The 11,474-nt window shown below is 39.5% G+C and overlaps 2 protein-coding genes and 2 long non-coding RNA genes across 4 annotated transcripts in view; all 4 read right to left on the bottom strand.

Annotated features, from left to right (window-relative positions):
• Window positions 1–10,649, bottom strand: part of LOC103513315 (ubiquitin-protein ligase E3C-like) — a 38,804-nt gene extending 28,155 nt beyond the window's left edge. The window contains exons 1-8 of the mRNA XM_026826548.1: window positions 10,320–10,649; window positions 9,791–10,057; window positions 9,025–9,209; window positions 5,282–5,484; window positions 3,227–3,348; window positions 2,297–2,560; window positions 1,037–1,275; window positions 385–558 (exon numbers count right to left, since the gene is read on the bottom strand). Of these exons, the coding sequence (XP_026682349.1) occupies window positions 385–558; window positions 1,037–1,275; window positions 2,297–2,560; window positions 3,227–3,348; window positions 5,282–5,484; window positions 9,025–9,209; window positions 9,791–10,057; window positions 10,320–10,649 (1,784 nt within the window). The remainder of the gene's footprint in view (window positions 1–384; window positions 559–1,036; window positions 1,276–2,296; window positions 2,561–3,226; window positions 3,349–5,281; window positions 5,485–9,024; window positions 9,210–9,790; window positions 10,058–10,319) is intronic.
• LOC113469097 (putative glycerol kinase 5) lies at window positions 944–3,497 on the bottom strand. Its single transcript, XM_026826551.1, has 4 exons — window positions 3,227–3,497; window positions 2,297–2,560; window positions 1,306–1,381; window positions 944–1,035 (listed from the first exon to the last, which is right to left on the bottom strand). Exons 1-4 carry the CDS (start codon window positions 3,341–3,343, stop codon window positions 959–961), a joined length of 534 nt encoding a protein of 177 aa, XP_026682352.1. The 5' UTR covers window positions 3,344–3,497; the 3' UTR covers window positions 944–958.
• On the bottom strand, window positions 6,268–7,464 carry LOC113469099. Its single transcript, XR_003392628.1, has 2 exons — window positions 7,183–7,464; window positions 6,268–6,335 (listed from the first exon to the last, which is right to left on the bottom strand). It is a non-coding gene; the product is annotated as an uncharacterized LOC113469099 (long non-coding RNA).
• A 45-nt stretch (window positions 10,650–10,694) lies between the features above and the next one.
• LOC113469101 lies at window positions 10,695–11,385 on the bottom strand. Its single transcript, XR_003392630.1, has 2 exons — window positions 11,219–11,385; window positions 10,695–10,850 (listed from the first exon to the last, which is right to left on the bottom strand). It is a non-coding gene; the product is annotated as an uncharacterized LOC113469101 (long non-coding RNA).
• Window positions 11,386–11,474: the final 89 nt, after the last annotated feature.

Raw genomic sequence — 11,474 nt, 5'->3', positions numbered from 1 at the left:
TTTTTTTCACCTATCTTGGTGGTCAAGTCGCTCGGGGTTAACAGGAGGGCGTGGGTTCAATCCCAGCGGAGGAGTGGAATTTTATCCTCAATATTGTTTGAGTATTTGACCACAATAATAGTAGCCTACTGCTGTAGTAATGGGACTCTTCAGAATTGTTCCCATATTAAAAAAAAAAAAAAAAAAAAAAAAAACATGTCTTCCCTATTTCATCTCAATCGGACAAACCGTCCAGAAGATAGGTATGGCAGAATAATTATATTAAAAAAAAAAAAATTCAAGGTAAAAAAAAACTAAATACGGAAACAACTTTGTACGTTAAAGTTACCTTTCCCATCACCATCACCCTTCTCTTCTCTTCCTCTCCTCTTGGTCAAGTTAGACCTCAATTCTTTCCCCTGGCTCCATCCATGATTCTGGCCACGCTCCCCGTTGCTTATCATATTGGCGATGCCCAGTATGGAACTCTCGGCCTGGCTAGGTCTAAGTACACGGAGGTGGGTTAGATCTGCTATCAGTTGACATAGGAAGTTGTTACGCGACGTACCTCCATCCACTCTGAAAATAGAATTGCACCAAATTAATGGGGGCACGGTTAGCGCGCTTGCTTGCCATGCAGAAGGTCTCGGATTCGATTTCCACCATTGACAAAATGTTGCACTCGTTTTTCGATTACAAATATTTCGACGGGTTACTTTCTGGTGTTCTCGTGTTGACCCAGCACCTAAATGGGAAATGGGAAGCATTATGTCTCTTATCGCCCATCTGATGAGAGGTATACTACGGGATGGGCATGATACGACACAGACCACACGAGTCTAATGTAGCAGTTGTTTAATTGATAATAATAAGAGACACAATACTTCCCATTTAGGTGCTGGGTCAACAAGAGAACACCAAAAAATAACTTTTGTTGCTGTTGGATTTTATAGTTTCACCTGCCTCAGGTGTGCAGAGGTCACAATGTTTGTCTGGTAATTAGGAGGATGTGGGTTAAATAATCGAGTGATATACAACTTACTTGTCCATTCATAACTTGTCTTTATCAGATGGAGTGACTTTGGCATCGTCTACTTCTAGCACTGTTGCGTTCACACTCGCTTCACTTGTTATTTCTCCTCCGTTCTCACTAAGTTTTTCATCCTCTGTCGGAGTTGCAATTTCCATCTCTTGTTCATCCATCTCTTGTTCACCGCTTCCGTTTTCTTCGTCATTTATTTCGTTTTCCACAACTTCCTTCTTAACATGTTCCTTCCTCTCTGTCACATCTCCTAGCTTCTCATTAGAACAACAATCCATTCATAAACTTCAGCACACTACCAGCTAAAAATCTTGTCTGGGCTGTCACATAGTATAAAAGTTTGGAGCCAACATTTAAGCCCTGGAAAAAAGAAAGAAAATTACATTAGAATAGAATAGAATAGAATATACCTTGTTTATACTACCAGCATAGGACTGAAAAGTCCCTTTACTCTCACAGTCTAAACAAGGTCTTAGAATAGAATAGAATAGAATATACCTTGTTTATACTACCAGCATAGGACTGAAAAGTCCCTTTACTCTCGCAGTCTAAACAAGGTCTTATATATTTCATAAGTAATAGAATTACATTTTAGGGAAAAATATTTAAGACCTGTATTTAAAGAACATTAAGCCTAGAGAGGTAAGTAGTTAGGTAACAGTTAGAGGGCCTTGTAAGTGCTAGGTCACAGGTTCTATTCCCACCCAGGGCAAACTTTATCTTAAACAAATAGGGATTGTTCTTGGAACTACTTCCTCTTCTCCAGTCCTTCTCCTCTCTTCAATTTTTTGCCAGCCTAGTTAGCCTGAAGGGTAGTGTGACTGCCTTGTAAGTGCTAGGTTGCAAGGTTTAATCCCACAAAAGGCAGATTTTATCATAAGCAGCCAAGGTTTGTTCTTGGAAGGGCTGGGCTTTCTCCTATCCTTTCTTCCTTCTCTCTTCTCTTTTGGGACGTACTTCCTCTTCTCCAGTCCTTCTCCTCTCTTCAATTTTTTGCCAGCCTAGTTAGCTTGAAGGATAGTGTAACTGCCTAGTAAGTGCTAGGTTGCAAGGTTTAATCCCACAAAAGCCAGATTTTATCATAAGCAGCCAAGGTTTGTTCTTGGAAGGGCTGGGCTTTCTCCTATCCTTTCTTCCTTCTCTCTTCTCTTTTGGGACTTTTAGGATAAGAAGACCTTGGCAGTTATAGTTCCCTCCATCAAACTTGAAAAATCTCAATTTTTCCCTCCCATAAGGCACTTTATGAAAAAAAAAAAAAATATATTTTAATTTTACCCATAGCATCCAGGATTTGTTATAAGTCTCCACCAGATCATTGGCTCGTAAATCTTTCCACACGATCAGATTGTGAAACTCTTCACCACTTGTTCTATCCCATGTAACAAACGTGTTCCTTTGTGCGGAAATACCAAGGGCGGAAATCTGTTCTATGGGGATTGATGATGATGCTAAACATTTTTTAATGAGGGATACGATTTGTGTCCACAGGTGTTGAGGATTGATTTCAACACAACCGTTGTCAAGGTATAGAGTGTCCAACTGAAAATAAACAGGGTAGCAGGATACAAATGTCAGATGGAGTTTAGTTCTGAGCCGTTGAAATTTGCAGGGATAAAAGTACTACCAGCCTAGCCCTGTAAGCATTATGTCACAAGTTTGATTCCTACCAAGGGCAAAACTTCATTCTAAACAGATAAGAGTTCTGGCTGGCTTTTCCCTATCCTGACCTTTCTTTTCTCTTAGATTGTAGGATGATGGGTACCTAGCTAAGGCCTCTGTTGTTACAATTTCCTCTATCAAAATGTACCATTTTCTTGGGTACTTGTGCAGAAGTCACATCCGTGGAATATTGCTACCAAAGGAACTGGCACAAACAAGCAGTGACCAGTGTTATTATAGGGTTAGGTTAAACGCAAGAAGGAGTTTTCACAATTAGAGCAGTGATTAGTGTTATTATAGGGTTAGGTTAAATACAAAAGCATTATGTCACAAGTTTGATTCCTACCAAGGGTAAAACTTCATTCTAAACAGATAAGATTTCTGGCTGGCTTTTCCCTATCCTGACCTTCTTTTCTCTTAGATTGTAGGATGATAGGTACCTAGCTAAGGCCTCTGTTGTTACAATTTCCTCTATCGTATAGTTACCTTTTCTTGAAATGTACAATGGTTAAGCCACAACCCTAGTGTGAATCATTTACAACCCACCCTTTCATAAACAATGGTGACTATTTTGTTCTTGTCCTCTGGATCACATATAGCACATCGGATGTTAGTTGTACCGATGTCCAAACAAAGGTTGTATTTCTTCTTCCTGTCAGGCATGACATCTGTTTCCCAGTTGGACGGACTGTTTCACTTTTTAGAGGACAATGAAAAGTAAAACACAGAATACCTGTAGAAAAACACCCAAACAGGTTCACAGTCTGAACAGTCTCACAGTCACCAGTCACACTGATGTCACTGGTCACTGATTCACTGATCAGTGATCACTGATGATTTTTTTTAATAGGTATCTATTTCAAATTCAAAATTTCGCGCGAAAACATTATCATAAATTTAGTTTAGCACATTGCATAGACAAATAGTTTCACGGCGAAAATTTACCTCAGATTTACATTTTGTTTTTCTGATGAACCAAGTGGTGACGCCCTGAAAAAGGCTTCGGGGTTCGATTCCCAGGGCTGTCAAAAAATTGCACTCATATTTCGATTGAAGCTATTTCAACAGGTTGCTCTGGTGTTCTTGTGCTGACCAAGCACCTGAATGTGGTAAGTACCTACGCGTAGAGTATCTTCTGAAATTGAGACCTCTGACATTTTGCTTTCATGTTTGAGCCCATGTTCGTTTCATAAAAGTCACTTCGCCAGACTAGTTAGCTTAGTTGGTAGCACGTCTGCCTTGTAAGCGCTAGGCCGTGGATTCGATTCCCGCCCGGGGCGGACTTTATCCTGCACGGATGTTCGTTCTCGGGACGACTGGCTTTCTATCCTGTCTTCCTTCGATTTCGGGACAGTAAGACCTCAGCAGTTGCAGTTCCTCTATGACTGAAAAAAGGTCACTTCTGTGGTCTATTTCTATGGGCCAGCCTTGTTGGGTTGAAGGGCAGTGCACCTGCCTCGTAAGAGCTAGGTCGCGGGTTCACTAGTCTGACCAGGGACCCTATAGTATAGAAATAAATACACCACCAAGCTAGCATATTGTATGAGTGAATTGTAATGGAAAGTAGGTATAAAGCTATGTACAAATAGATATATAAGTAGGAATAGGGCGTGTTATGCAGACTGTCTGGCTGGGGAGTATACCGGCCTGACATTTCCCTTGCTAAAGAAATAGCGAACGTTGAGTGCGAAGGACATCCACTCGGAAAATTTTGCAGCCATAACCAAATGTCAGCCCAAAGCAATCACCCTAGTTAGAGCTGATGTGTTATGCAGACTGTCTGGCTGGGGAGTATACCGGCCTGACATTTCCCTTGCTAAAGAAATAGCAAACGTTGAGTGCGAAGGACATCCACTCGGAAAATTTTGCAGCCATAACCAAATGTCAGCCCAAAGCAATCACCCTAGTTAGAGCTGATCTTATTAGTGTTATGCAGACTGTCTGGCTGGGGAGTATACCGGCCCGACATTCCCCTTGCTAAAGAAATAGCAAACGTTGAGTGTGAAGGACATCCACTCGGAAAATTTTGCAGCCATAACCAAATGTCAGCCCAAAGCAATCACCCTAGTTAGAGCTGATTGAGAGGCTGACGAAAAACGCCGACCCCGGTCTGTACATGGGAAAAGGCAAAGAAAACGAGGAAGTTTGATAGAGGGAACTGTATTGTCGTCCCGAAATGGAAGAGAGAAAGTAGACAGGATAGGACACAGCCAGATAAAGAACCATTAAACTTCACCACTGATAAGTGAAAGAGCTGCCTCCGTGGCCGTGTGTATCACACGAGGCTTGCAATCCGGAGGTTCCGGGTTCGATTCTCGGCGGGGTTGAAGTTTATTCGGCTCTGTGCTCTGAGTTCGGAGTGCACTGAGCCTCGTGAGGACAATTGAGTAGCTATTTTAATCGAGTAGCGAGCAGTGACGAGGTTGTTAGAGTGAGTTTAAAAGAAAAATTCGAGAAACGACAGAAACCTGTTCTTACCTCCATAAGGTGGGGGATACTGGCTTGCTAGTATCGAGTAACCCAGGCCTCAATACCAGCGGCCGAAGGCCGATCAGATTCGGGAATCGAACCCAAGAGTTTAAGTATTATTGAAATAGTTACCTGTATCATCATTATCATCTACACTCATGGCTGTGTCATCCACGCTAGAATAGAACTCTACATCATGCCTCTGTATAGTTTGGACAAAGTGTTTATAAGGGAAGGATGGGAGACTGCTCAGTGCCGGAAGTATGTACAGCTTGATGGGCTCTGACATGGGCTCCAGAATGAAGTGCCGAATCAGCTCTTCCATCACAAACACACTAGAAGAGAAAATAAATATTTAAAATCAATCTATGTAAGGAGTCATTCTCATAGGTAGAATCTTTTTCTTCTTCTTCTTCTTCTTCTTCTTTTTTACAATTTTGTAAAGAACACTGTCTATTTCATGCATTACTTATTGTAAGGCCAGCCTAGTTAGCTTGGACCTTGGAACGTAGTCATTCGATACAAAAATATCGATTGTTCCATTCGACCAAAATATCGATAGTTTCAATCGAAATATCGATAGTGTCATTAGATCTCGAAATATCGATAATTTCATGCGATATCCCAACTAATCTAGAAATAGAAACACTACTGCGGTGCGGTGAGAGTAACAATCCGTTTTCCTCGTTGCCATTAAGAATTGTTTTTCTCCAGATAATTGGAATGTAGTGGGAAGTTTACTTTGTGGTGGGAGGATACTGATTGATGACCGCTTGTACTGCAGCACCTGGGAACACAATTCAGATATTATTGTTATGCAGACAGACCCGAGAGTTGGGGGCAGGACCAGTGGTGTGGGGAGGGGGTGAACCGACGCCGCGAGTCGCGACTATGTAGCTGACGAAGGAGTGATACCAGGGCTTTGAATAGGTGACACCACATCGCTACCATATTCCTGAACAATAGAGATGTTTTTTCCTATTCTGGCCTTCTTCTCTCTTCGATTTCGGGACGATTACACCTTAGCGCTTAGCAGTTACAGTTGCTTCTTTCAAACCTTTACTTTGTACCTATTATTTAAAATAATAATAAAAATCGGTACCCACATGTTCTTCAAGACGGGATAGATGTCCCCCTGTCTCGTCCATATCAAATTGATCTTCACTTCTTCCCTCATCATCCTCCCCTGGAAATAATTAAGTTATTGTTGTTCTTAGCTAATGTCAAGAATTGTCCATTAGGCCATTTTTTTTGGAATTATAACACATTATCATTTATACCTATTTAACAGCCAAAACCAAATGTGAGCGCAAAGCTATCACCTTACATCTAATTGAGAGGCTGATTTAAAACTCTGAGTCCATCTGAACACGGGAAAAGGGGAAATATTTATTTAATTTATTATCATTTTTGTATTATACATAGAGGTGAAATTCCTGATAGAGGTGAAATTCCTGAGCCCCGAGAAAAAAAGTTATTTCTTACCTATAGTTTTTTTTTATTTACTATCAAGGTTTCCTATTCTCATCGGAAGGGAACACGCAATTTCTATTTACTATCGAGTTTTATTTCTGGATTATTATGTAGCTGACGAAGGAGTGACACCAGGGCTTTGAAGAGGTGACACCACATCGCTACCATATTCCTGAACAATAGAGATAAGCAGGATTATTATGTAGCTGACGAAGGAGTGATACCAGGGCTTTGAATAGGTGACACCACATCGCTACCATATTCCTGAACAATAGAGATAAGCAAGATTATTATGTAGCTGACGAAGTAGTGATACCAGGGCTTTGAATAGGTGACACCACATCGCTACCATATTCCTGAACAATAGAGATATGGAATCTTTTTTAATAGAGCAAAAAAGAAATTTATTCCCTCATTTTTACAACTCATCTCTTCTAAGGAAAACTGGGACTTGGACACTAAAATAAGAAGAAAATATGTCTTCACTTGACTAGGTAGATAAACAAATTTATTATTATTATTATTATTTTTTTTTCTCAAGACCGCAGAGCTCTTCTTACCTTCATCCTCACTCAACCGAGACATTCTAACCAGCTGCCCCGATACTTGTCCCAATACATACAGATACGATGCTACATCACTCAGGTCCAAACACTGCTTGGTCAGATAGGAGTGCCCAGAGTCCAAAGTGAGGAGAGCATAGAGTATGTTAGGATTGGATAGCCAGCTACTGTCAGTGCTGGTGTTCGGGTTTGGGGAATGCTTGGCCGATTTGCTTCTTGCAGATGTGGGTGGCGGTAGATCACCAGTTGTCTGAAATCAAAAGGGATACATCAGCCAGCACCGATAGCTCGGTCGTTAGAGCATGGCTCGTACCTGTTCTTACGTCGCGGCGACCCGGTGCCGCGGGTTCGATTCCCGCCCAGGGCGGATTTTTCCCTGATGGGGAAACATTCGTTCCTGGATCGGCTGGCTTTCCTCTTTCCTGTCTTTCTTCTCTCTTCGCTCTCCGGGACGAAGGACATAAAAAAAATGAGTTAAAGTCCCTCTATCAATCCTCACAAAAAAAAAACTCTATATGTATAAAAAAAATACAGTAGTAAAGTATAAAACACGTCTGGCTGGGGAATTATAAACAGTGAGTATACCAGCCTGAATTTCCTTTGCTAAAGAAATAGCAAAGGTTGAGTACGAAGGGCATCCACTCGTAAAAATTTACATGCATCCCAATATTTTTCAACGATGTTGTATCTTATTCATCCCGAATACCTATGTATATCTTGTTTATCCAGCTCGAATGAATGATTGATTCCTACGAAAAATGTTGTGAAAAATCAAAATCTGCCGTTTTGACTTCAGATTTCGATTTCTCACAATATTTTTGCGTAGGAGTTTTTCGACTATCCTCGAATGAATGATTGATTCCTACGAGAAATGTTTTGAAAAATCAAAATCTGCCGTTTTGACTTCAGATTTCGATTTTTCACAATATTTTTGCGTAGGAGTTTTTCGACTATCCGTTCAATATTTGATTCCAAATGCCCATCCTTGCTCTATTTATCCGATCTAAATTTATGACTTTTGTCTAGAAATGAAAACTACAATTAGAAATGAAAATCTACAATCAAAGAGACAAAAAAGTAGACGATCCGTTGCTCTGAGAAATTACATTTGAACCAAGAGGGACTAATACTCACCGGTGGTCTGCCAGGGCTACTTGAAAGGTACTGACAAGAAACGCAGACCCTATTTGCCTCGGTGGTGTAGTACCTGCCTCGGTGGTGTAGTGGTCAAGGCGCTCGCCTGGTAAACAGGAGGGCGTGGGTTCAATCCCACATTAGATCTCGAAATATCGATAATTTCATGCGATATCCCAACTAATCTAGAAATAGAAACACTATTGCGGTGCGGTGAGAGTAACAATCCGTTTTCCTCGTTGTCCTTAAGAATTGTTTTTCTCCAGATAATTGGAATGTAGTGGGGAGTTTACTTTGTGGTGGGAGGATACTGATTGATGACCGCTTAAATAGGAAAAAGACTGAGTCAGTCACTTACCAGGTGCGAAGGGATAAGGATAATAGATGCCTCCCATAGAGCCAGGTCCAGGGCCGGCGGCACTATTCGGTCCTGGGGGTTCATTAGGACCCGGCCCCTTGCTGTCTATCTTCTCCACCCCTGGGTTACTGGCTGGACCTAGACCACTGCCGGGGGGTACCTGCAAATAAATTTTAATCATAGGGAATCAGCAACAAATTCGGCCAAGGAACTTGGACATTTGTGGATACCAACTAAAATGTAAAAAAAAAAAAAAAAAAAAAAAAAAATAGTTCCCTCTGTCAAACCTCTTTTTTTTAATAAATACCTATTGACATATTTCAAGTGCCATACTTTTTCCAACTTACATATACTGAGGATCATGAGTAGAGCTCATTTCAATCATACTAAATGGTGTAATGATAAGTTGAAACAAGCATTGGGATAGAGGTGTTGGTGGTACGGCTGTTGCTTCCAGTAGAGGAGGTACTTTGGCATCAATGAGGACCCGAAGGTGTTCGTAGTATTTGTTTTGAATCAGGTACTTGAGTAACTGGGGAGAGAGATTATTTATAGTATTAAAAAAAGGAATTTTAGCTCTGTTAAGCATAATGAAATGCCTTTCAAAATGTTGTTTCCACTTAATCACGAAATAGAGGGAAAAGCTATTTAACTTTTGGGAACTCAAAGAAAAAGAGTCGTGATTTTTAGCTAAATCTCCTTTAAGGGTAAACTATTCATTTCTAACGAAAGTCACAACTTTGGGTCGGGGACTCGGGGTTGTGTTTTTTGGGGGATCACTTGGAAGCTATTCGCTATGAAAACTCATTGGAATTTTAGCTCTGTTAAGCATAATGAAATGCCTTTCAAAATGTTGTTTCCCACTTAATCCACTAATATATTTTCTAACTAAATAGACTTGGACCACAACTTTGCTTAAAGTTGATAAATTGGTTCAGAGTTGGATGATTTCTTGTTTTGTTAAGTTTGAATATAACCAGTACACTAATAGAGTCTAAAAAATAAATATATGACATCATCATTATTATTTACCCTTTGTTTGAATTGATGTAATTTTTGTATGATAAATACAAACAAAATAAATTAGATGACGTGTCAAAAAATAAATCTCACCTTGAACTGAGCTACAATCAACTGTGCTTGACCCATCCCCTTTGGTAGCAAAGTCTTTTCGATATCGTCAAACTTAGTGAACACCTCTAAGACCCGTAATGACACTGTATTATTAAATTCTTTGTCTGAGCTTTTATGTCTCATAAGTTGAAGATTGAGCTTGAGCAATTTGCAAATACGTAAACTCCAAATATTGTTTGGACTAAAACACATTTCTACAATGGAAGATTTGAATTGTTTGTCAAGTAACATTTTGGACACGGTTATCTGAAAAAGAACAAAGGATAAAAATTGGCATTAAATTAATCTACAAAGCATAAAAATAATTTTCATGTAAACAAAATAAGACATCAGTCTGGAGATATTCCATAATTAAACCAAACTGAATAATGGAATTGCTTTCATATTACTTCAAGGTCCAACCTTTTATATTCATGCTTATCTTGAAACATAAAATTTTGGTCAGAAAATTATTGTCTTGGCTAAGGATTGAACCAAGCTCCTCCAGGTTGAGAGTCAGTGTTCTTACCAAATGGGCATCATCAGTTTCAGGATGATAGAAAAACAAAAGTTTCCTGGTCAAAAGATCCAGAGTGTCTACTGTCATTCTGTTTTGGTTCACATTTATAGTTTCCACAAACTCTTCCCTTTGTTTTTGTTTCATTTTCTTCCGCACCAAGTAGCTCCTGACATACGATTGTATTTTTATTGAACATAAAAATTTCCGTCTATTATCCTCTCGTTTTTGTCGTTCAATGTGGGCCCGTTGTAAAAACTGATCTCGGTTCTCATTGTATCCAGAGCCGGATAAGTTTTGTTCAGGAGTCCTCCGATATTGACCTTCAAAGAAGCTGGACATGGTGTTCTTGACATACGATTGTATTTTTATTGAACATAGAAATTTCCGTCTATTATCCTCTCGTTTTTGTCGTTCAATGTGGGCTCGTTGTAAAAACTGGTCTCGGTTCTCATTGTATCCGGAGCCAGATAAGTTTTGTTCAGGAGTCCTCCGATATTGACCTTCAAAGAAGCTGGACATGGTGTTCTGATGTTCAAGAACCTGCAAAAGCAAGAGAGGGCAGTGTTACATCAGTGTCCTACGTTTCTGATGGGAGACATATGTTAAATTATTTATTAAATAAGAGTATTTGTACAACACAAAGAATAAGAATTGATAGAGTAGTCTTCCTCTAAAATTATTCTGTTTTCTGTTACTGCAGGGATTCAAACCATAGTCCCTCAGATTATAAACCCAATGCCTTAGCAACTGAGCTACTGGTGATAAAATCAGAAAGAGGAACAAAAGAAAAATGTGTTTAAAACAAGAAAATTCAAAAATTACCTAAAAATATGGAGAAAAACAGGTTACCTACTGGGTAAAGTTTGATAGAGAGATACCTAGGTCTCTGATAAGGTAGGCTAAGTTACCTGTGGATTTTTCTCTCAAATTAAAACAAGAAATGGGAAGAACTCAAAACCAAGTGGTCTCCAAATACTTCAATACCTCCAGAGAGTAAATAAATATGTATAATTAAAACCTAATTAGGTAATTAATTTAAAGATTAGCACTTTAGTAAAAAAAACTGTTATCTCATTTTATCATGACCACTTCATTTTATTTTATTATTTTTTTGTTTACGTTTTTTGAACAAGGAAGAGATCAATCAGCTGATTTTAGATCGGA

This window comes from Diaphorina citri, unplaced genomic scaffold, assembly GCF_000475195.1.
Source record: "Diaphorina citri unplaced genomic scaffold, Diaci psyllid genome assembly version 1.1 scaffold953, whole genome shotgun sequence".
Classification (NCBI taxonomy): Eukaryota; Metazoa; Arthropoda; class Insecta; order Hemiptera; family Psyllidae; genus Diaphorina; species Diaphorina citri.
Note: the sequence above shows the minus strand (reverse complement) of the source record. Positions and strands in the feature narration are given on the sequence as shown.